Source organism: Spea bombifrons, chromosome 4 (genome assembly GCF_027358695.1).
Source record: "Spea bombifrons isolate aSpeBom1 chromosome 4, aSpeBom1.2.pri, whole genome shotgun sequence".
Taxonomy (NCBI): domain Eukaryota; kingdom Metazoa; phylum Chordata; class Amphibia; order Anura; family Pelobatidae; genus Spea; species Spea bombifrons.
Window position 1 is genome coordinate 75409717 of NC_071090.1, and position 25873 is coordinate 75435589.

At 39.9% G+C, this 25873-nt stretch overlaps 1 protein-coding gene across 6 annotated transcripts in view; it reads left to right on the forward strand.

Moving 5' to 3' along the window:
* Window positions 1-25873, forward strand: part of CSNK1G1 (casein kinase 1 gamma 1) — a 47897-nt gene extending 22024 nt beyond the window's left edge. For 3 of the 6 annotated variants that reach the window (XM_053464746.1, XM_053464743.1, XM_053464745.1), the window contains exons 2-14: window positions 2985-3391; window positions 8619-8659; window positions 10867-10936; window positions 12606-12757; window positions 13459-13693; window positions 15973-16058; window positions 16219-16303; window positions 16582-16730; window positions 16862-16969; window positions 18611-18721; window positions 19975-20081; window positions 21478-21501; window positions 23828-25873. In XM_053464746.1, coding sequence (XP_053320721.1) covers window positions 3211-3391; window positions 8619-8659; window positions 10867-10936; window positions 12606-12757; window positions 13459-13693; window positions 15973-16058; window positions 16219-16303; window positions 16582-16730; window positions 16862-16969; window positions 18611-18721; window positions 19975-20081; window positions 21478-21501; window positions 23828-23885 — 1407 coding nt within the window. In that variant the 5' untranslated portion in view covers window positions 2985-3210 and the 3' untranslated portion in view covers window positions 23886-25873. The remainder of the gene's footprint in view (window positions 1-2984; window positions 3392-8618; window positions 8660-10866; window positions 10937-12605; window positions 12758-13458; window positions 13694-15972; window positions 16059-16218; window positions 16304-16581; window positions 16731-16861; window positions 16970-18610; window positions 18722-19974; window positions 20082-21477; window positions 21502-23827) is intronic. The other 3 variants (XM_053464747.1, XM_053464748.1, XM_053464749.1) reach the window with 3 other exon arrangements.

Below are 25873 nucleotides of genomic sequence, written 5' to 3' on the forward strand. Positions count from 1 at the left end.
TAGCTATGTATTTGTGGAAAAAGCAGGTTCTTTTGCTCCACAAGATATCATGACCTAAATGGCTGATGTGTGTCTTAATAGTGGGAATAGCACTATAGTGGACCTGGGCCTAACCTGTATCTTAAGCTATTCACCAACATTGTGTCTCAAAGCTTATGTTAAAGGGGCAATCCAGCTTTTTTCGTGGTTATTACTACTTTTTCAGTTTAAATTTCCAGAGGGATTTTTAAGAACCCCCTCTATGCATTTTCACTGTTTACCCACCCTAATATTTTACCTTGGCTTGCAGGAGATGCATTTGTGAGGTTACCGGGATCTTTGACAGGACTAGGGCTGCAACTAACTATTTTCATGATCAATTAGTTGGCCGATTTTTTTTTTTTTGATCGGATAAAAAAATGTACATTTTTCATTTATTTAAAATAATTGAATAAACAGGTTGTTAAAAACAAACCGCAGAATAAAAAAAACTTTGATAAAATGCATTTCTTGTTTTTATTTCCCAACCTCCTCCCCCCCTGTTATGCACATTTCAGCCCAGATATACCACTCCGTCCTCCCCCAGATATGCCACTCCGTCCTCCCCAAGATATGCCACTCTGTCCTCCCCCAAATATTAATTTTGTACTCGGTTAGATCAGTGTCTCCGCCATGTAGATGCTATAAGCAAATGGGCGGGGCCTAATCAGTGTGACTGCAGGAAGGGACTGGGAAACAAAGGGGTGGGCCCAGGGAGGGACTGAATTCACACTGAATGAACGGGATTATAAAACGAGGGGTGTTTTTCAGTGCTTTTGCTCTGAAAAAAACCCTCATTTTATAATCAATGAAAATCGATTCAGCTAATCGATAATGAAAGTAGCTGGCAACGACCTTCATTATCGATTTTTATCTATTTGCTAGACAGGACCCCATTCAGTTTCCACACGGCAAGCCTTTTTTATTTTTAAGAGTAATGTATTAGGGCTGAAACAACTAATCGATATAATCGATAATGAAAATCGTTGTCAACAATTTTCATTATCGATTAGTCGAATCGATTTTTATCGATTTTATCCTTATATAATCCGACCTCAAACAGAGATCGGATTATAACACTAGAATCCAGATCCCCCGCAACGCTGCAGGGGACCTGGATTCCCCTCACTGTCGGCCGGTCTCTCACTTCCATCTCTCTCCTCCCTCCCATACACCCCTCTGACTCCTCCCCCATACACTGCTCTGCCTCTCTACCTGGCTCCCTGGTGTTTTGTGAACCTCCGTTGCTGACAGGCAGTTTCACTGCAGCTTCATAGAAGCCTCAGTGTAAGTGAAGGGCAGTAACGGAGGCTGTCTGTGCGATGCAGACCCCCACCGGCTGACAGAGAGGATGATCCTCTGCAGGAGACCTCGATTCTCTGTCAGCCGGTGGGGGTCTGCACGATGTGCACAGTCAGCCTCCATTACTCACCTTCACTTAAGCTGCAGTGAAAGTGCCTGTCAGCAACCCTCCCATACACCACTCTGGCTCCTCCCCCTCCCATACGCCACTCTGCCTCTCTACCCGGCTCCCTTGTGTCTTGTGAACCTCCGTTGCTGACAGGAGGCAGAGTGGAGTATGGGAGGGGGAGGAGGCAGAGTGGTGTATGGGGGGTATAATGAATTTCAGAGTGGCATATCTGGGGGAGGCAGAGTGGTGAATCAGGGAGAATTTCAGGATGGTGCAGGGCATTTATGGGGAGCGGAGTGGCATATCAGGGTGCACAGTGGCATATAGGGAGGTATAAGGCATAAATGGGGGTGAGTGGCATATTGGAAGTTATAAGGCATATCAGGGGGGCATAAGACATATATCTGGGGGTAAAAGGTATATCAGGGGCCTCAGCTGGATATTACTGGCATATAAGGAGTATAAGGCATATTGGGGGCACAGTGGCATATCAGGGGCACAGTGGAATCTCTGGTATATAGGAGATATAAGGCATATATGGGGCAGAGTGGCAAGCTGGGGGTCAGATGTGCATAACTGGGGGCAGTTTGGTAAATAAAAGAAAATATAAACAAGGCATTTTTCTCAGTTTTTATTAAATATGAAAAATAGTTAACATATGAATTAATATTTACTAATAACTTTATATTATATATATTAATATAACGTGGCTTTTTGGCTCATTTACCTTAATATGGATTCCAAAAGGTCAAGTTTTGAATGGATGAGGAAATTGATTGAATAGCATAATGTTGATTGGAAAGCTGGCAAAGTTGAGCTTTTCTTCAGTTGCTATGCATTAATTACAAGAATCAAACCAAGAAAATCTTATTGAAGCACCAATGTTAGCAAATTGCGAAAAATCTTACTGAAAACGACCATTGAAACAAGAGTGAACTTAATAAACTTTGCTTCTGTCAACCTAAATTACTGTTAAGATAATGGGGGTGATGGCTCATGTAAAGGATTACAGAAAACAAGCTTTTGATGTGATGCAATTGCTCCCAGTGCATCAGATATGACTTAGATCTTTCTTTGTTCTCTGAACAGGAGATGACATCTAATGTTTTGTAAAAAATATGGAGACCTGTCCTATAGTCTGTATAATTTCTATCATTAGATTATTGTAACCCACACATGTTCTAGTCTGTCCCAAGTTAAAAATGAGATAGACCGACTGTTTTTGTTAGTAGAAAATGAACAGCTAGTGTATGCCGCTTCCCAGCAGTTTAATTACATGACTTGGTGCCAGATGAATTTTCACAAATGTTGTTGCCACCTTTCTTCGCTGTGTGTTGGTGGGTTTCTTTCTTTATGTAATTCCAGCACATGTTAATATGCTGTAATGTTTTATTGCTACTAATTTGGCTTCCGAGCTTGTCTTGTAAGCAGTAGTCTTTGAACATATTTCCCCTCTGAGTTTGCAGTGCACCTGTCACGGGGCATGAGTTCTGTCAATGTTCAGCAGTAACTTGACCTGTTCTTCAATTAACTTTATCCTTTCCTCTTTTCGTAGGCACGTCTGTGAATATACAATGGGATTCCTTTTGTTATGGAGTTGCTGAGTCGCTCTGAGACTTTCCTGTGTTAAATCTGCGCGGTGATGTGATCTGTTCCTCCGGCCCCTGAGGATACTCAGCTGGATATTTTTTCAACCACCCGTTATTTTTGTGGCGTGTGCGCATTGGGAACTCCCTAGCTTGCGCAGGGATCCCCGGATCTAGCTCTTATGGTATAGGAACATGGACCATAGCAACAGGGAGAAGGATGATAGGCAACGAGCGGCTAAAGCTATGCCTGTGCGGACTGGTCATAGTTCCCGCCCATCCAGCTCTACCACTTCCTCTGGGGTCCTCATGGTGGGACCCAACTTCCGGGTGGGGAAAAAGATCGGATGTGGGAATTTTGGGGAGCTACGGCTAGGTAAGATGCTCTCTGTTATAATGGGTTACATGGAAATGGCTTTAGCAATGTATCTTTCCATTCTTAAATTAAGTACTTGGTTGATGATGCACGGCATGCCATGTGTGTATGTGATAAAGTATATGGTAGGACACCATTTCAGCTATAACAATTTAGTGTAGCTCTCTGGTTAATTGTCACCTTTTTGCCATTCTTGGGTACTGTGAATATAGCATAAGGGCCAGAGTTAAAATATTTGACCAGAGTAATGATTTTTATAGGAGAGTGATATAACATCCATGACCGACAGATAAAATGCAGTGCTTCTCCTATCCGAACCAATTGTCTAACCTTCAGTACAGGAACAGCATGTGCTACAACCAGTGAGCAATTATTTAATTTTGTTATTTTATATATTTTCAACAAAATGTAATTGTTTTCATCCAAAACAAAAATGAGCCGCTCAACCAAGAATGGACAGCCGCTTCCTAGCCGGTCGTACTGTGCATCTCCGCATGTTCCGCATACTTAATTGTTTTGGCAGAGGGAAATGTCTCTGTCCTGAGTTTCCAGCCTGGGACCACACACATTTTATAGAATATATACAATGTATATTTTAATCTAAATTGTGGATATTGTTTTTAGACTCCTGCCTATTAATGTATTATAGTGTCTATGGTAACACTGGTGTTTAAGCTGAGGTCATCAAATTACCTGTCCTACATTATCGTATGCAGCAATGTATTTTATGGCCAAGGAGAAAAATATACTCCCCTTTTAAATTTTGATACTGTGAAAGCAAGTCATATGTTTTCGTACCAGAAATTCTATGGCCGCTGCTGTGTGATGAATGATGATGCTGTAAGAGGTATTTTGCATTACCCGGTGAGCCTGGTTGCGAATTAGAGATTCCAGATCTGACATCTGTGTAGGTCTCGGATTTTATATCCTTCCCTATCGGAACCAATTGTGTAATTAGCAACGGGTAAAGTGCTGCAGGAAACGTTAACTCCCATTATGTGACTTCTATCTTGCCAGTGTGATGATCCAAAACACCAGGCTAATCTAGAAATCTAATGTGTGATAACTTTGGTGCTGCCTCTTCTGGGGAAAATATTATCCATGTTATCACTCATTATTTCTGGTCCCCAAGGGTTAACTATAGTTTCAGTGGAAGTAGAATGTCTTAGGGGTTAGGAAAGACCTAGCCTTGCCCGATAACGGAGATTTCATTCACTCTTAGAAGTTAAACATTCACCTTGGATAACCACAGTTAAATAAAAAAAGTACATTTTTGATGGCTGCATTTATAGTGATGCTCTATCAATCCTGATTTCATTCTGATTTCACTTTCTGCAAAGTATAAGCATATTTACATAGCCACACCTTTGATTAGGAGTCACTGAATGTATGCCATAACCTATAAACCTAAAATGAGACTGTCTATAAAAGTCTCGCTAGTCATGTAGTTAACTGATATCTGTAACATGTTAGTTTTTTTGGAAGGTGTTAAGTTTTTTTCTCTTTAGGAGTGGATGAAATAACTTACTGTGTTTTATGTATTCTGAAGGTATTACACTGTATTATGTTACTGATGTAATAGTTCTTGCATATTCAACTCAATTTCCCCTTGAATCTATCGGTGACTGAAAGCATACACCGTAGCAACCTGTTAAATAAGTTTCCCAAGCAGTTGTGGGGAGTTTCGTTGCAGAGTTCCACATATGTAGAGCTTATATAATACATTGGCAAACCCTAGTCTTGTGCACATGGACCATCAACAACGTTCCCGGCAAATATTTGTTTTCGTTGTTTTCCTACCCGTTCATTTCAGACAAACTTCAGAGAGCTTTTTCAGATTTGGAAATGAAGTTTGTTGTCACTCACCCTCATTCACGCTCTTTCTCAAGGTCTTAATGTCTTCACTTCAAAACCCCTTACCTGTACCCCATGTCCTATTTCTCAGCCCCTCTTGTTCTTCGTGTCTGCTTCTTCCACAACAGGGCGGAGCCTCCATGCAGACACTCCCCCTATTCCAGGCATCCCAAGGGCTGAGGCCCCGCCTTTTTGAGGAAATACTCGGAGGCCGTAATAATGCAGACAAATCAATGGAGAAAAGGAAACCTTTCTGCATGTGAATCCTTTTGCATTGTTCTGGCCTCTTGGTGTACCTCTGCAAAGAGACAGAGCCACAGCCCATTCCTACAGTCAGGCGTGATGTCATCGTCTTGTGCGCCAAGGCTCTGCCCGGTTGTGGAAGCACTCCAGGGGGCCAGGAGTACATAGCAGGGAGCAGCAGAACAAGAGGAGGCAAGGCAAGAATCAGCTGCAGAAAATAGACGGGGACACAGAGATGGTTGCTACTTTTGTTCTTTTCTGTTGCAGACAGAGTAAAATTCTGTACCTCTTCCATACAGCCAAAAGAACCCTTTTTTTTGTCTCCAATGCTCTTATTATATCCTGGCATCTAGTTCAAACAGTTTTTAATATATATGTATGTATATATGTATATATGTTCATGCACAACCGTGTTGGTCCCTGCATCGACTACATGGGGATGTACTGTAAATAGCTTCAAAGGAAGATTAAAAGAAGACATTAGAAGCACTTTAGAAACCGTAATCTCATTTGAGCACGGCCCTCCTCACTTTTTGTGTCTAAGTAATAACAATATCTACCCATTGTACAGCACTGCAGAATATGAATATATTATAAATGGGTCATAATAAACTTTAAAAAGTCTTGATATCTGCAGTGATGTTGAATGTTAATATACAAATAGTAATTTTAGGAGGGGAGTCAAAAACGTATTAACAATGTGCTCCTGTATCGTAGTCTCTTTTCCTCAATTTGCCACTTTTTCCGAGGCATTGGGTTGTGTTCAGTGACAAAATGCTATCGATCCCCCAGGGTAATCGGCGTGATCTCCCAGATTGGATGCCATTTAATTTTCCAGTTAGGGTTGACCTTTGTTTTAAATATACCCTTCGTTTTTATCTTGCTTTATGTTTGAACGGAAGTGACGTGCAGTGCTGGTATCTGCTGTTCTCATAGTTTCTGGCCCGGGGATAATTTCAGGTCGCAAACATCCATTTGGTCCTATGGATTTATTAATTTTTTGTAGTGCATCTCATATAGTGTATACTACTTTTTGGTTCATGGATATTCAATAAGTAAGACAAAAAATAGGAGTAAAAGGAGGAAGTCTCTAATATCGGCATGTGCGGTGATATTTTGGTTGCTGTTTCCTACACTAACCCCATACTCCATAGTTTCAGTGTCCTGTTGGGTGATTAAGACCGAGCCATCTATTGTTTTTGCAGTGTAAGGACTCTGAGACCCTGCTAGAATAATGCCTAGCCCAAATACATGTAGCAAGTGTAGATTTTGTTATATTAAAATTGTTATAAAAGCGGAAAATCAGGAATTGGCGTAAACTGAATGTCAGCATATGATATGAGCACACGGATGGAAAGTGGTTTGTGTCTCTGACGTAAGATATTGAATTTTGGACTAGCAATTATCATATTTAACCTAAACTCCTTATTGTTTACTGTCCCCTATGTGGGATGCATTTGCAATCTGCATAAATATATATCCACATCTATTGGCTAAATTATGAATATTTTTTCTTTTTTTTTTTTTTTGTCACTTTCATGATTTGATTTGGTTTTGGAAAAAATAGGTTTTTGGGGTTTTGTTTTTTGCTTCTATAATTTGTGATATATAGTGTTTATGAATAGCTTAGTTGTCCTGGAAAAAATATAGGTTTCCATACGTAAAATGTACACAGTTTCTAAGCTTGTGACCTTTAAATGTAAATATACCAAAAAATTGTCCCAGCCCCCTACGGGGGGGGGGGGTCGAGAAATGTGCCCCTCACACTCATAGCATTAAATATGCAATAATGCCACCTCTCTGGCAGCAAGAGCACAGTGCATCCCCTCATTTTTTAGTTAAAGCGTTTATTCGTATGTGAAACAGTAAATATGTAAAATAACGCAATAACCTGAACAAACATAGCTCTTCATAATGAACATACTATTACTATATTTTAATAATTACTATTAACAGTCACTCAAGATCCCAAAACCCAGCGATTTATGCTGTTCCCTTATTCATCCTGTCGTCCCTTTTACGCCCCCCCCCCACACTTCCTCGGTTTACCTCCAATACTCAATTGTTTGTCATGTTTGTGGTCTTTGGAGTCCCACACATTCAGTCACAATCTACATTCAATAAGAGGAAATACATCCACTGGGCAGAGTATTGGTTAATGCAGGCATCTGCTACCGATATGTACAAGGCTTCATTTTCCATACTTTCATTCCCCTTTCCCATTTTCTCAAGTGTTTCCATTTATAGAGAGAGCGCACAAATCCAGGTGCCAGCCCCTTAGGCACTCCCGATCATGGTACATGCGTCTTGTAATCATTGCTTACTCCTACTCCCTTCCCTCAGGTAATGACTCATTGGAGGATTAAATTGCAGGCTTTTCCTTCTCTTTCTGATAATACGCATCTAAGGAGATGAATATTTTCCTGCGGGAAGATCTTTAATCTTTATGTTTTAAAGATACAATATCTCAGGGTTTGGCGTTTGGATTAAAATTGGGCAGAGTTTCAACTACATACAGCATGGAGGTGGCAAGAGAACACACACACACACACCCCTTGTGCATCTTAGTTAGCAAACCAATCTGTAGGTAGAATCCTTTATCTGAACTTTCATTTTCATGTCCTTCACACGCTTTGTATTCTTTTCACGCCTGTGCCAAAGGGTTTTAAACCCTTAACTCGAAGGCTGAATTCCTGCGATAGATTTAGGGGTTTCGGTGATTACCGTGCGATCCGAAAGGCGCATCGGATCTCTAAATGGTCTGCGTTTACACGCTGCCTTAATACCATGCATGGAATAGGCACATCAAAGAAAACCGAGAAGTAAAGCACGGGAAAAACCTGTAAACGCAAAATAACATTGTCGTACAAGTAATTATTCTTCCCATCTATTACGTATCTTCTGATGTAAGTGCTGTTTAGATGGTTGATAATTTAATGGAAATAATGCCTTTGTCATAATTATATTTTGAGAAAAGGGTAAAAAAAACATATCAAATCTTTGTAATTGGTAATTCACAAAAAAAATCTGAGTATTAGTAATTGTGTGAATATCAATGTGTGTAATATATATGACTATATTTTTACTTAGTGTTGTAACCCAGTGTGTTTTTTTTCTTTTTCTTTTTTAGGGAAGAATCTTTACACCAATGAGTATGTGGCAATTAAACTGGTGAGTGTTACTGCCTCCATCCGCAGGACTTTATCTGCTTCTTCCTGACATGCGAACATGTTTCCTTCCTCTTCCTGCTTATGTGTCTGTCCTGTCAACTTCCTCCAAACCGCCACATCTTCACGCAGGAAGTGCTAGGGCGAGAGGCTCGGAAGCCCCTCGGGAGTTTTGTATGCGCGAAAAAAGATCGCGGGGGAAATCTGCTTTTATTGGCTATCGCTATCATCAAAAGCTTCATAGCAATGCAACGCTTTGTTCTGCATTACCCTTCACTTGGTATGAAGTAATCACGGCGGTCTCAGCGTCTGCGTTGAGGGCATCCCCAACACATGCAGGCATAACAACGCTCCGAACAGCATTCTTCTGGCAGGAGGAAACCCCACCCGTGTGCACAATGCCAGTCAGCCATATAGGAATATGCAGCCAGGAAGTCATTTACGCTCTGCTTTGTTTACCTGACCTTGTACATGTTTTCTCCTCTTCCTCTCCCGGTCACCAGCCACCGTAAAACAAATTGAAAACGCTACAAGTTTGTGGCTCATTTAGGAAGATAACAAGCTTTAAATTAGCATGTTCTTCCTCTGTTCATAGTGTGTGTCTATATGATATAGAAAACCTCCTCCCTGTTATTACGTGGGTTGCTTAGGTTTGCTGATTCCACAGACACATAAATGCACATATGTTGCTATGGGAATTTGATTAAAAACAAAGCTGGAATGTGTCGTTAACACAATATTCCCTTCTGTTTTGCTCATTTTCAGCAGTATGTTATGTATGGTGAGAGATCACGGCGTAGACGTGCGGAAATGTTAAAATTGAAAATGAAATGATAATAAAACAGAGCTGTGGTCTACTGAAGCAAAATAGCCGCCCATAGCCAATGTAATTGTCATTTGTGTGATATCTTGTATAATGGAGAGGGGCTGATTGATCAATAAGGCTATATTAGAACTACCTTTGCAACACCTGTTGAATTAATGTCGCCTTGTCTTTTGTATATGAGTTCAAACACGTGCATATGGGATGTAATATGATAATTCTGGTAGGTTCTGTCATGCATGTTTAAGAATGTAACACACATAGCTTCATGTTATAGCTATGATTTTAGGATAGATATGTTTACCTGCATTAGACACAAACCCTTTTAATTAGCACTATGCCCATTGTACCCTGTGTTTTTGACATTATTAAAAAAAAAAAAAGGCTAGAAGCAACCTGCATTTCCTTTTCTTACACCCTTCTGCTTTGTCCTCACATCACTGAGCTTAGTTAACACGTTTCTGGTAGAATTCCTCCTGCTAGCTATATAACAAGTTCACAGTGCGAATTTCTAAGTAGCACAATGTTGGCAGGATGAATACATTGAGGCAACTCCACCTTATCTGAATGTATTTTTTGTTATTTTTGAAGCCTCCATGTCTGTGCATAACCCCCGTGAAATATGTAGATGTCGCCACAATCCATTAGCTTTGTGATTCTACAGACATGCAGTCGTTGCGTTGCATGGTTTTTTAAGAACTGATGAATTGGAACACCATTGAGATTGTCATTTTCTTTTGTGAGCTTAAGTACTATTGACATCATGGTATTTTTCTCCACCCTCTCCTTTATTCAATATTGTACTTCTTTAACTCCTGGCGTTTTCTTTTGTACATCATCTGACCTTTAAACGCATAACATGCTTGTTCAACCACTTAGTCTCGCTGCTTTGTAAAGACGTTGATCCTGCAGTACATTCTCTTCGTCATTATCAATGTAGTGAATATTTACATTGACATGTTATGTTATTTCAAAGTTGATTTATATAGCACCATCATATTCCGCAGTGCTTTACAGTGGACTGTGGTTTACCCGATACCTGTTGCTTTCAAGGGACCACTTTGCTTTTGAAAGAGCTTATCCTTGCTTGCTGTCCCTTTAAATAAATGTTGCATACGGTCTAAGGGGGCCATTGAGGCAACCATCATTGCATGTTAAAGCATATCACCAGGTCTTAAAATCCCTTTGACTTGATTTACTCTTAACCGTCCCAACATGGATTTTTAAAAAAAGCTTTAATACATTTAAGCCTACCCATTTAAGATTGCGAGCCGCTCCCCCATTTTGTTCAAACCCCCCCCCCTGTCGGTTTACCATACCTCATGTATTATTACAAGTGCTGTCTAACTTGTGAAAGCTTTAAAAGTAAAATGTTTGCTTTTGTTTAGGAACCAATCAAATCTCGAGCTCCACAGCTTCACCTGGAATACCGGTTTTACAAGCAACTTGGGAACACAGGTATGCTTATTCTGCGTAGTTCTATTCTCTCCAGATACAAAGTTTCTTGCACTGTTTAAATGCTGTCCTGGAATTAGAGAAAATGGCTACGGATTGTAATCCGAGCTTGTACTAAGGTTTCTAATACACCGTTGCACACACTATATACTTTATTCATCACTAAAACATAATGGGTACAAGGAAATCAAGAATCCTATTTGTCTGCATAATGAGCTGCATGTATCTCCGGATGTGAATTATTTTTTAATACGTAGCTTGGTGCTTTTCTTAATCAACAGTGTTTATTTTTATTGCGCTCCATTTTTCAGTGATTTCAGATTCTTGATATTTCTCCATTTATCAAATGGTGTAAATAAGCGCCACCTAGTGGTTGTCCCATAGTGTTTTTGGAGACTCCCACCAGCACATGCGTGCCTTTGGTATTTCTTATTTCAGTTACATTCTCTAGACACGATTCAAGCCTCATGTGTAATGGCCCAGACCATGGAAAAAAGCTTTCAATGTTACTATTAAACCCGTCATACTAAGTGTCTGCCGCTCACCCAGTATACCCTTGTCCTGTAACACTTTCATCTTGTATAGACCCCAGTTTTCAAAGAGGGTAGCATGGCACATTAGCGCACACACTACTATTCTGCTATACATAGGCGCTTGGATATTAATGGGAAAGCTAACCATGCACTAGGATATAAAATACGTTTCATTCAGCCCAGCTTGTTTTCTTTTTTAAAGCTAATTATGCATGTAATATGTTCTCTTTTAACGCTTTCACAATGCCAGTCATTCTTAAAACGTGGTTACGTTGTGGCTGCAAGACTACTTATGGTGGCTGGGCTGTAAGAAGAATGCAGTAATGGCCACGTTAGTGCCCAATACTCTTTCCCTTGTCTACAGCTTTCTTATCTGTTCACAATGTTCCTGTGGTTAGACATAGATGCTTTGTGGTGTTGCTTACTGTTTTTAATTACCGTTTCCGTCCAATAGTCGCAACTCAGTCAGATCTTTGGTAATCCTCAAAGGCAACATTGCAGTTTTGACTCCCACTCGTGTTTTATGTGGTTAATTTGTATATCTTTGTAGTGTGCTTAGCAATGTGTGCCAAGTAGTTTTTTGGCCTTCTTTAGGTAGAAGAGCAGGACAACTTACATCAGGTTTTGTATGTTTGTCCCTTAGTTTCTCTTTTCCCCTGGTGATTTATATTCAGCGTCGCCTTACCTAGCCAGACGTTCATGGTAATGGCCCGATTTGTCGTCAGACATGCCATATGTGAGGCCTGAATATTGTCCCATATAAAGACACATTTTGCTGTTTTTGCAACATTACATGGCTTGCGTAAAGGACCATTTTCAGCATTAATATTTAGGCTTTGTCACATGTAATGCAGTAGAGTACCATGTTCCAATCTCCGAGATGCTTCCAGCTCATGGGAACTAGCTTCTCAAATAGTAGATTATGAGTAGGTGAGGATTTGTGTAAAACAAATGATAAAATTTCTGCTTATGTGTTTGTGACAAATGTTATGTATTCCTTACCACCGTAAGCCAATAATAAAATGATCTAAAAGTATGGCAGGTCTTCACCAGGTATTCTTAACTTGCTTTCTAGTTAAAAACTGCTGATGCATCATGTCGTTCTTCCTGTTGATCTTCTATGCATTGTCTTGTTACAGCTGACGGGCTTCCTCAGGTCTTCTACTTTGGACCATGTGGAAAGTACAATGCCATGGTACTGGAGCTTCTGGGCCCAAGTTTGGAAGACTTGTTTGACCTTTGTGACCGGACTTTCACCTTGAAGACTGTGCTGATGATTGCGATTCAGCTGGTGAGTAGAGTTTGCCACGTCTTATTTCATGGTTTTAAATGGAGGATAGAAAGCAGTGTTTCCTGAGTGCTGCGAGCTTTTGTTACACTGCTGGTCTTTTGTGCACAGTCAGCAAAACAATGTTGTATTTCTTACCCACAATGCTCTTTGTAAAATCTGTAGATCCTCACATACCGTGCACACTCTTTGTAAAGTGTTACAGGAAAGATGATTGTAATGGTGCTTGATGAGCTAGATGGTCCATGTTGCCGTTATCTGCAACCAAATTCTGTCCCAAACACCCAATAATCTTTGTCTGTTTGTAGCTGAGACCACAGTATTATAGGCAGACATCTTAGACGCTGATAAAAAAAAAATTGGCATTTAAATTTATTGCACTGTTTAAAATTCATTCTTATAGCAGGAAACAGTCAAGGTTATTTATTAAGTGATTCTGGGGCAGCTTGAGCCATTGTCACCATAGGAACTAATAGTGTTTTTTTTCTTTTACTTTTGTGTTTTAGCACACTGTATTTTTAGTTTAACTACTCCAGTAACCACCCCAGCAATTGCTTGCTAATGATTAATGACAATTTGAACAGTGTACATGTAAAGTAATAAACAGGAAAGAGCAGTCTGCAATTGAGTGCTTTATTTTGAAATATGGAATTAAGTAATTCTAATGATCCAGTCTTTTTTTTTTTTTTTTTTTTCCTTTTTAGATTTCAAGGATGGAATATGTACACTCCAAGAACCTCATATACCGGGATGTCAAGCCAGAGAACTTCCTGATCGGCCGCCAAGGCAACAAGAAAGAGCATGTCATCCATATTATAGACTTTGGGTTGGCCAAGGAATACATTGACCCAGAAACCAAAAAGCACATACCTTACCGCGAACACAAGAGCCTGACTGGAACGGCCAGATACATGTCCATTAATACTCACCTGGGGAAAGGTTTGAAATGTTCCCTTTTATTTGCTTTTCCCTGATACTTTACAAGGAGCGAGGGCGAATCTAGAAGAAACCACTATGGTTTAGTGCTAGTTGGGGCTCATATGTGATCATGGATTAAGACATCTCAGCAAATTGATTAGAATTGTTCTTTATTCACAGTACTATTGCCAATTTACTTGGTGCAAAACATTTTAATTAAAAGTCCCTAAAATTTTTCTCTAAAACATGAATTGCTCCTAATATGGTTTGGCGTCTCCTGTTATGTTGTACAGTTATATGACCGTTAATATGACACTTTCTGTAACAGGAAGCAGGTGATACATGTCTGTGTTTGTCTTCACATAAAGTATGATTCAACCTTAACTGACAATTCTATTTTTGTGTTTAAACCACTTAATCCATCATAAATTCTGCTGAGTTATAGAATGCTGGGCTCAAATGCCCCCATCTGAGGAGCAACAGCAGCGCATAATGGGTTTTCTAATTACACTTTGAAATCCTTTGTCTCTTGGGACCAAGATTTAAAATAGAGCCCTGTAGAACTAAAATGCCAAGCATCGGATGAGATCACGGGGACTCCCTCAGTGTGGAGTAGACCCATGGGGAGCTTGATTAGTGCCTTGTTGCTCTCATCTGATTTGTGTAAACAATCTGATCTTGTTTCTAGGAACCCCTCTGCAGCTTTGTCACAGGCTGCCGCTCCTTGCCACCATGATGGCACATAAGTTTAAACCTCTCTTGACAAGACATACCACCTCGCTTAATAGTTTACAGATGTAGCTAGGTCCCTTTGCCTGCTGCATAGTTAAATGCAAAATATCTGGCACTTGTGTCACTGTTCGGGCACCGATCTTACTTTACCACAGTAAAGCAGAGTTCTGCAACAAGTTGTGCTAGAATCTACGTAGCCCTTTCCTAAACCCTTTTCCTTAGCCCTTGATCTTAAGGCTGGGAGTTAATTACAAAGTAATAATGTTTTTGGGAGAAATGATCATGCAGATATTTCACTCTTTCCAGAACCTGCATTTTACAGTTTCATTTACCAAGTAAAACTAATGGTTACACTGCTTATTTTAATCTGTATCTAATCTGCATGATTATTTCTCACCTGCTATGTTGGTGATTTGTTCAGGAAGCTTTGGGAAGTCTGGGGAGAAGGACTCGAGCGTCGGCACAGGAAATTGATTACATAATGCTGCTCCTGCCACAGACTGCTGCCGCCCCCCAAAACTGTTGCACTGGCAAATAAGACAAAACTATATGAGTAGTTTTAATTGAGCCAGTGTTTGTCCCATACATGACCTTAGTCTGAAATGTACACAGCTTTATGGAATTTCCTACAACATTGTACGACCACTACTTTTCACCCTAGAAACTGTCACCGCTGCAGTAAATTGAGTTTCAACATAGCTTCGTTTAGCTGCGGTGGTAAGATGCACAGAATAAAATGACTTTATGGGTATTTCTCGGCGTGAGTTAAACCATACCCTGAGCTGCTTCCTTCCTTGTTTGCTAAACATGGCTTTTAGTAAATAATCTGTGTGTTCCTCTCTCCACATGCATTCTCGGTTTTTACTAGAAAACTGGGGGCTTCTGAAAGAACATAAGGCTTGGTTTACTTAGTGTGTATTTGCTGGCAATATCAGGCTGCGTTCGATGCGACATTCAGTACTCTTGTTATTGTCAAACCTCTTGTTATACTATATTCTCGCTGTTCTGTTTTTGTGGCGCATAGAGAATTGCATAACCGGAACATTTCTATGGAAACTGTTATGTAAATTGTTATTGTATCGGTGCTGTAATAATGATTCACTCTATCATTAGCCCTTCCTCCTTCTCATATGTTCTGTTCACCAGAGGCTTCTGCTTATAATGCCCCACCGTGCAGAGGATCAGTAAAGATGTGATCGCCATGTTAATCTGTAACCTTTACCGCAGAATCTTACTTCTAAGTCTTTATTGACTGATGTAAATCCAGAATAAGTCATTCTCTGATCCATGTATAATGTAGACCACTTTCTAAGTACGTTTGGGTTCTATATTACGTTCTTGTTGAAAGGACAGAGCTGTATACCCATACATATGAGCTACATATGGGTTTATGAAATCCATAGATTTCAGTTGGTGGGGAGGAATGTCGTATAAGGGAAATCTGCAAAATATACCTTTTTTGGTTTAATATTTTAACCTTGTAATGGCATGATATCCCATAGGTCTCCTATGACATGATTTTAAGACGGGATGATACAAATAAATTAACTGATATTTGTTTTGTTTAGAGCAAAGCCGGAGAGATGACTTGGAGGCCCTGGGACACATGTTTATGTATTTCCTGCGAGGTAGTCTTCCATGGCAAGGCCTTAAGGTATACTTCTGTATGTGTGTGTAGTTCAATGTCCTTCTGTACAAAGCTGCGGTTCTGCAGGCATTCATAATGACAATAATAATTACTTGTCTGAGTAGATGCCAAACCATGTATATTGCATGTTTGCCTAACTGTTACCCTACCTTTGGTTGTTTTGCAGGCAGACACGTTGAAGGAGCGTTATCAGAAGATTGGCGACACAAAACGGAACACTCCAGTTGAGGTTCTCTGTGAAAACTTCCCAGGTGAGAAAAATGGTTCTATCTGATTGGGCTTTCTGCTCCTGGTCATAATCTTCCTTCAGTTGCTCATATCTTTGCCTCTGTGACCTTTTCACATATTTACATATTTTTAACAATATTTGCAGTGTATTTGTATGTGCAAGTATATCTTTGTCACTTACACCTACGTTTTTCCCTACATTGGCATTTGCTAAAACTACCAAGAGGTATGCTTCTTGTTTTCACTACATTTATGTTAACGCGCACATGGGTCTCACTTTTCCGCTCTCCTTTTTCTGCAGAGGAGATGGCTACTTACTTGAGATACGTAAGAAGATTGGATTTTTTTGAAAAGCCAGACTACGACTATCTGCGAACACTTTTTTCGGAACTCTTTGAACGGAAGGGATACACATTTGACTATGTTTATGACTGGGTTGGCAGGCCAATTGTGAGTAAGCTAGGGTTAAACACCATATAACATCTCCAATATACAGTCAGCCTTTTCGTTACCTATCCTTTTCCATCTAGGGCAGAAGCAGGAACCTTTAATTTTATGGATTTTATTTTTTCGTTCCCCAGCCTACCCCTGTTGGATCCGTCCATGTTGATTCTGGGACCTCAGCGATAACCAGGGATAGCCATGTCCACAGAGAGAGACCGTCGCAAACACAGCCACTAAGAAACCAGGTTAGTTCTTTGTCCAAACATGCAGAGGGATCTAAGACCCCTGTGTGGTGCTCATTCAATTGGAACCCTAAACACCAGACTATGAGTTGCTCCTCTTTTTCAATATATCACTGTAGTGATGATGAAGCAAATAGACAATATGTGAATGTGCTGACAGACATCTATCCATATTTGTCAAGGGGAAACAGAAAAATATTCAGTTCAGGCTCTTATTTAAATATATAATCAAATTTTTAAATAAAAATACAGTAAAGCTGCTACCCCACTGGGTAGAGGTTAAACAATCTAGTCATAGTCCAGTTACGTGTTTTTACACAAGGTGCTTGTCAATGTAGAGATCGTGCTGCATAACTGATGCAACCTCTAACTTTAGAGGTAAAAAAAATAGGTCCCTCACCTTGCGTAGAAATCCTGGTATAATCCCATGTACAAGTTGACGACATCTCTCCAGGATGTTTGTAATTGTTACCTTTGGCTATGATTGGTTACTTCTAATTAAAGGGAATGGTCTTGGACCTGATTTGTCAAGTTTTATTTGTGATAGTGGTTTATTTGTGCTGTGGGATTTCTACATGGATGAGCAATGCCGCATGGGCATTCCCTAAAGCTGTTACTGGACATCAACAAATGGGGTATGAGGTTACTCCATTGTTCATATATGCAAATTCCTATAAAAGCCTCTAGAGCCTGTTATGTATATAGCATATATTTGTAACTTCTGGATAGATGGTTGTTGGTGCTTCATATCTCTTGGTCATTTCTGCTTTGTCTATCATTTAACCCCCTTTTGCTGCCAAATAGGAAGATCTTATAGTCCGGCCATTTGGTAGCAAAGGACTTTTTTTTTTTCTTTTCATTTTGCATTGTTTTTCTAAGGTTAAGTACTCGACAGACATCATAATCTTTCCAGTTACTCAGTGGGTATCCTAAATTATTTCTTGATCCCCAGAAAAGCATCAGTGTGGTGGTAGTGGGCAAACATTTTGGGACGCTAACACCACAACACATACTGTTTAAGGGGGGGAACCCCTAACATAATCCTTGTTGGTGTTGGACTCTTGTCTTTCACAATCAAGGCTTTTAAAATACAAATATCTGAATTAAAAAGCAAGCCTTTAGATTTGTTTGTCGTATGTCGGATCTGTAGATTTTATTATGATTTGGACAGCACTGAAAAGAAGTACATTTGCTGTAAGATCTATTAATTATTTCCAGCCTTCCATCTTGCCAGTCAGATATTTTGAGATCTTTATTTTACTGTCAGGGTTACCTGTCTTTTAAGGCCCTTCATAAGGTTTTCAGTGTGAATTCCAAATGTTACTATTACCCAACTGATGCTTTGGGTTTTTTTCTGTTAACGGAATGCACATCACTATGGTTTATATTGCATTTATATACTTGATTTGCTTTTCTCAGCCCTCTCATGTCTGGCTGCTATATTTTTGCACACGTTGCATCCAGCACTGCTGGGAGGGCTGACTGCAAGGCTATGCTAGCAGCACGCAGCCACAGCTTGGCTTTCTACCCACTAACACAGTGATCTGTTTCCATTGCTTTGGCCTGGCTGAACCCCTTTTCCATCCAATACCTACCTCTCCTACCTCATCTCGCAAACGCATGCTTCCTAACGCCTCTGCGCAGACGGGCGCCACAGACCGCCGAGGAGCATGGGAATTACAAGCCAGCCGACAGGCTCACCCCGCTTACTTGGCACCTCACCTGGCATCTGACCGGCATGGGGGATCTGTGCAGGTATTAGATACTCAACATGAGGATGTTTTTTGCACTTGTGGAATAGTGTTATAGACTTTTTGAGCTAGAACAAAGATAGTTCCCAAAAACCCCTTGTAACTTTAGTATTAATACTGACCTGTTATGAAGTGTATGGATGGACACTTATGTTTTTTTTAATTTAAGAAGATATTGGATATGTTGGCCCAAGAAATGTTTGTCTTTCTGAGTTGGCCGAATAAAAAGAATAGTTACATGAGCTTTCCGAACCCCAGAGATCTGTCCTGCAGATATAACTTTTCATATAAAGAGACCATTGGGGTTCCAAAAGCTTGTGTAAGTGTGCATCCTTTTCTATGTTTTCCGAATAAAAGGAATCGGGTTTGACTAAACTTTTAATTAAGGGGTATTAATCTTATCATGCGCGGTTTCAAGGTTCACAATTTCCTATATAAGCCACCTGAACATGGCTAAAAAGACAAACGTCCTTTGTGCCAAATAAGACCAATGATCCAGTACAATTGCAAATTCTATTAGTATTTCTGCAGTTAATGAGATATTTGCCATAGCAGTGTACATGTTCCTGTATGTTGGATCATGCCCTGCATCATCATAGGGTAGCCCCTTTTGTCCGGAGCACATTTCACTAAAGAATGTTGGTCCCACCCTGGCTTTTGGTTATCACACTCTTCGTATCCGGAAGTGTTATGATATATAAACTATAGTCAATATTGTCTCTGGTTGTTGGTTTCATCCCCATATGGTATTGCTTCTCAAACCAGAACCCCAATTGCCTTTAAGGTTGATTCTCAGCCTTTTTATGTCTGGGAAGTATTTAAAGTTGTATTGGTATGTTCTCATCCAAGAACATTGGGTATCAGTCTGTTTTGATTCAAGCAATATGCATAATGACTACTGCTCGGCACCGGCAATAGTTTTTTCTAAAATTAAAAATTAAAGTTCCCAGTAGAGACAACACGCACAACTCGTACAACAACCTTGAAAAACCTCTCTAATATATCAGATTTTCGGACAACGTTTTAAGGAAGATAGTCCGTGCGCTACAGTCGCCATCCAGGCTGCTAATAGAAAGTATTGCAGTCTAGAATCTGCAACGATTGAGTGATTGTAGATCGGCTGGTTTGAGTGCCTCACTATTTCCTAAATGTGTGTTCTCGTAAACTTGGAATATATGCATATAATCAATAATATAAGTCATTGTTTAAGACTGTTGCCTGTCTACCTCCTAACTGATTTGGTCTTTGATGTCTCAGGTGATGAGTTCAACAAATGGGCAGCTGAATGCCGATGACCAAACGGGTGGTCACTCCAACGCACCAATCACAGCGCAGGCCGAGGTGGAGGTTGTGGAGGAAGCTAAGTATGTGCCCCTTCTGTTCCAAGAGAAACTCTCACCCTTGCACGTCTCACTTATTTATCCTTTACTATGTACCTCATTTGTCCCATATTTACCACCTTGTGTCTTGAACACCTACACCCATTTACAACCACCTCTTGAAATGCAGCCGCTTATGCATGCGGTCGCTTAGGCTCCCTCGGTGAGACTCCCAAGTATACTTGGCACAGATCCGTGTCCAATAGTGATGCAGTCCACAAAACCACGGCAAGCTTATTGACCTGTGGCTTAATAACGACTCTTGTTGACACTTGCTATTGGGGTTTAGTTGTTTTTTTCTTTTTATGGATTGTATTAGTCTGATTTTCTTACTTTACTGTAAATAAGATAACGTGTCTAGGTTACTCTTCAGTTACTTAAAGGCCAGCATTCGGTGCATAATCTGCTACTTGGTGCTTTGGACAGGTGGATTGTCAAAATTATAACTTATAAATGTTACGAATGGTTTATAAATAGGGTCATCACAAATCATGATTAGCTCAAATACACTTGGAAATACCTGATGTAGCAGGAGTTGTTGATGATCTCATGGAATCTGATGCGGATTTATCTTTTCTATCTGTGGCATAGAAAAAATATGCCTGAACAGTTTTATAGATTGTATTTACATTTCTCACCAGTTGTAGCCATAGACCCTTACTTTATAGGGCTTTCTTATTATTATTCACCTTGATATTAAACTGCTGGGATAACCGCATAGTACCGTTCTGAGCTAGAATCTCTTAATCTGCCAGCCACTCGTTGATATTTATAGTACCTCTGACACTGCACCCAGCGAGATAAATGCTGATAATACTCTTTTAGCCTTGCCGCCATATGTCAGAGGCCCTATGTTGTCAATATGAAGGTTATATAGTTTTGTTTTTGATAAGACATCCAGCTTTTGGCTTTAGATTATTATATAGCCAACATCGCCCACCCTATCTTTGCTAGTCAGGCTTTACAGGAGTTCTAGTAAATCCAGTTTGTGCATTTCTGCTTGTTGACTAACCCTGCTTTAACTGTAGTGTTATGGGCCAGAAAATAAACATAGCAAAGCATAGCCATAATAAAAGTAAATCTGGTAATGTAACAGTACCTCCTGTAGCCTGGCTTTTAAAAATGTCTGAAATAGACCAGAAATTATTTTTTTAATTGGATAGACTTCCTTGTCCTCTTGGGTTTTCTATTTTTTGGTGAAGTGTGGTTCAGCCTGAGTGTGTCTGGAAAGTCCCAACCTTTCTTAACCCCGATATATTTCCCACTTACAACCAGCAAGGCATGTTGTCTGCATGGCTACATCCCCCATCCTCTCCCTCGTGTCTCTTGGTGTATTAATATTTATTTCTTTCTCTCTCTCTGTCTTTTTAACACACTGTAGCTGCGTGAAAATGCTCAACTTGTGGTGAGTCTCTCTCTCTGCTGAACATACACCAGGGAGAGGACCCCTCCTAATTAGGCACTTGGGACACCTCTCACGAGATATAGTATTCTGGTTAGCCAAATACTGGAGAGGTCTTAAGGGTCGGGACTCTTACCAGCAGTATAGGGGGAGAGGTGCACAGAATGCCATGTCAATCCATCTTCATCAACAACTGTACATTACAGTCGCTTGCGCTTTATATATCTATATATTAACACAAGCCTTGTTTTCACTTGTCAGATCTGTCTTCAGTTGCGTTCATTTTTGTGAAATAGTTTGGGATGTTTGTATAGCTACTGCTGGCCACCAATCTATATCTAGGTAGTTGATGCCCTTGGTGGAGCATTGTAACATTAGACCAGTGCAGTGGAATTGGCTGTACTTAACATGGTGAGCTAGAAATCATGTCTTCTCGTCCAAGCAAAATGATGTTCACGTGGAGAAGAAATATTAGTGGTTTAAACATTTATTTCATTAATATTGGCCAGAAACATTTTAACCTATTGTGGGGTGATGTTATTTATAGGAAGTGTCCTCCAAGTGAAGGGTTGTTTGAGTGTAAACTCTTCCGCTTGTAGTATGGTGTTTTAGGATAATCCAAAAGTGTTTTGCTTTTGCGAGGGGAGCTTCTCTGTCCTTCAATTTTAAATTTGTGACCTCTGGAAGGCTGTTGGAACCACAATTCTTTCTTTTGCGGTAACTCTTAAAAGCACTCAAGTTAGTGTTATATACCCTATATGTATGTACCTTAGGCTGTATACTTTTTTTAGTGTAGCGTGTGTGTATGTAAAATGTTATTTTGGTTACAAAGTGTTCACATAAATGTAGAGCGTTGTAAGAGGTCTCTAAGAATACGGATAAGAGCGTGTGTGTTGTGGAAGCATTTTGTATGTTGGGGCACGTACGCATGTGGCTCTAAGGGTAAACGTGTGTGTGTGTGTATGGGCAGGCATTTGTAAGTGCAATGTATATGTGTGAATGCGTCATTTGTGATATATATATTCTATCCAGGGGGACTCTTCAGTATTGTGTTAAACTGAAAAAATTGCTCCTTTTGTGGAGTTCAGCAATCGTGAAGATATCTGTGCCTATCTCTGGTTAAAACGAGTTGGTGTGTGGGTGTCAGAATACAGGGTTACAATAAGTGTGTGTGGAGGTTGCAGTGTATGGTGTTAGAGAAGCGTGTGTCAGACTGTCGGTGTATGGCGTTTCTGTGTTGTTGGACTCCAATACTTTATGCAAATAAATGCAGGCATTGTTTACCTATAAGTACGAAACTGACACTGCATTCATGTGTGACTGCTTGCCTGGCTGCCTGGCAAGTGTAAGCAGGAAACATACTAATGCACCTGCTTTGTTGCACTCCATTAAAGTCAATGGTATCTCAACTTCCATTGACCAGGATGGGAGTTAAACTGAACATGCGCAAGAATGTGTATGGTATGCTCACTGTTTGCTGTAGAGTGAGCTTGGAAAATGTCTATTCCCTCTAATATCACTATTTGCATACCTGCGAGTATCTTTTGCATAGGGGCTCATGTGGCTGCATAATATAAAACAATTGCCTAGTGTTGAATAGATTGTTTGTTCTCTGTAAATGTCTTTTTTTCTGTTTAGGTGACACGTGATATATGTTGGTGGCAGCATTACTTTGAAGAAATGCCTAAAATGTATAATGTCTTAACTTTTTGCTTATATTTGCTGCCAGCCTTCGAGCCAAGTATAACATTTCCCAATCAATCATCTTATCACTTTTAAATACTTTTTTCATCTTTTTCTGGCTTGTGTTAATGTAACTCGTATACTAGGTACAAGGATGTGGCTTGTGTATAGTAGTTCGTTTTTTCGTCATAAGTAGGTAGCGTGCAGAACAAAATATTCAGTGTCATAGTAGCTGTAAGAATTGCAAAAATCGACCAGCATGCCTGATATTCTTTACAGCTGAGGTGCGAAGCTTATAAGTAATATATCTATATCTATATATATCTATATCTATATATCGGTCAAATGAAAATGAATTGGCTTTGAAGCACTGTGACCTCCTTTTGAACAGATGAGATCTGTCTGTCGTTTCATGTCTCTACTTTTTCTTTAATTATATCTTTTTTCTAGTCTCTTCCGGCTGTTATTTGTTAAATGTCGTGATACGTGGCTGGTATTTTCTAAGTACATTTTCATCTGCATAAAAAGACCCATCCATGCAAGTTCTGTTCATCCATACATATCTTCTGCATCAGTGGTTAACATTGTTGAATGGAATAGTTGTCAGTGTCTGAGCCCTACTTGTTGTTTTTGTTTTCTGTGGCAGGTGCTGCTGCTTTTTTAAGAGGAAACGGAAGAACCACTCTCAGCGACACCACAAGTGAACTCCCAGAATCCTGTGGGGAAGAAGTTGCGTGAGCTTGGCACCTGCAGTGTTTGCGCTGCCAGTGACTCTAGGGCTTTGGGATGAGGATGTGGGTTCTACTTGAAGTAAAACCCAAGGGGATAAAAAAACAGAAAATCTAATGCTGTTGGCATCATTCTGAGGCTGACCCATAAATGGTTACAGAGACCAGGTGCAATAAAGCTTAGCCCTTTGATGTGAGAGTCCCAAGAGGAAAGCCACCACCTTTGAATCAAAAAAGGCACTGGCAGGGACCATCCCTTCCTAATCCTTTCTATTATCTGCATTGGTTACTGCGCTCCTACATTGCTTGAATGCAGCAAGATTCCTTCCCCTTTGTAGCCATGTCTGGGCCTGTGGCATCTCTGCTACCATCTCACCCCTGCCTCAGTCATGGTGGCTGGAGGGATTTAAAAAAAATGACTACTTTTTGTTATTTTAATATTTGTGTTTTTGTTTCTCCTATGATTCAATGTTTTTTTTTTTGTTCCCAGATCTTTTTTTTTTTCTCTCCATTAGAAATAAACATAGAGAATTAAAAGCATTCCACGGTAGATGGGCCGCTTCCTGCATGGGTAAAATGCCTCACGGGGTCTGTGTTGCACTACTGGCTTTAAACTAAATATACCTTTTTTTAATAAGAATTGTGTGCATTCTCTTGCTCTGCATGTACACTTCAGAGTGACTTTGGCTCAGGATCTGCGATGACGGAGCTTCGTCTCCCTGCTTAGCTTTATGTATACAGCAGATCCCACACAAACTGAGAAGTAAATTGTGTTGCTGCTTCAGGGGAAAAGAAAATCATAAAAAGACTGAATTACTATAGTAATAGTTTTTTTTATGCTTGAATTCCTAATCTTAACCCTTTTGCAATGTCATAATTTTAATAGTGTTTGTCAAACCTCACATTTAATTTCTTGTTAGCTTTTAAAATGCTATTGTATACCTTTCCTACAAAACACCACGTTGTTTTGTCTGTTTAAATTACTGTGGAGGGTAACACAAGTTCCCTGTTTTATAACATACACTGAGTTTTGCTGCAGAAAACTGTGAATGCATCACCCTTGCTTTTATATTAAATCTCCCAGTTTTTTTATAAATTGGATTACTGTTTACTGTAACCCAGCTGGTTATAGGCTTTTTGGTCGTGTGAGCAGAATTCAGTTTTGGGCACCTGGACAAACATAAAAACGCTTTGTAAGTTCTACAATGTAGGCGTACATATCAAGAGCAAGAAGAGTGGTGTCAAACTGGTACAAAGGAGTGACTCCATCGCCCATACATGAGATCCTCAGACTAATCTTCCACACTGCCAAAAATTCATCATCGAAGATGCCTACAGCCTGTCAGATTTTACCATCATTCCCCACAATACTGCAGATGGAATATCGCGCACTAATCCTATGCTTAGAGCCAGCCTTGTACATGAACCCTGCCGCCATCAAATCATAAGGAAATACTCTTAATCTAATATTATGAACACTGAAGGAATGTTTATCTCGCCCTATTTACATGTCTGATTGCCGTAAGAGGTGATTCCCAAATGCACTGATGAGGCTGGGTTACCTCATAGTGGTGTGCGAATGAAGAAAGGTTTCCCTACTACTCCAGTGCCTTTTGTGTTTGTTTTTTTTTGGCTGCTCAGTCTTTCAATCTTCCAACTGCTGAAAATATTTGTAATGAAGACTTGCCTCATAAAGAAGCAAATCTTTGGGTTTAGAGGTAAACCTGTCATTCCAGCCAATCCTCCTTTTAATTCCTCCTCTTTTTGTTCCATGCTGATGGATCACCCCTCAGGAATCTTTCCACTTAACTTGTAATGTACAGAGACCTCCATTATTTTTTTTTGTAATTTGATTTTGAAGGTATATTTAATTTAGAGAATTGCATTGCACTGTAGTTACAAGGAGATTTTTTTAAGATTTTTTTTTTCCTTTCAAAACTTTAATAAATGTTTGTCTGTAAAAA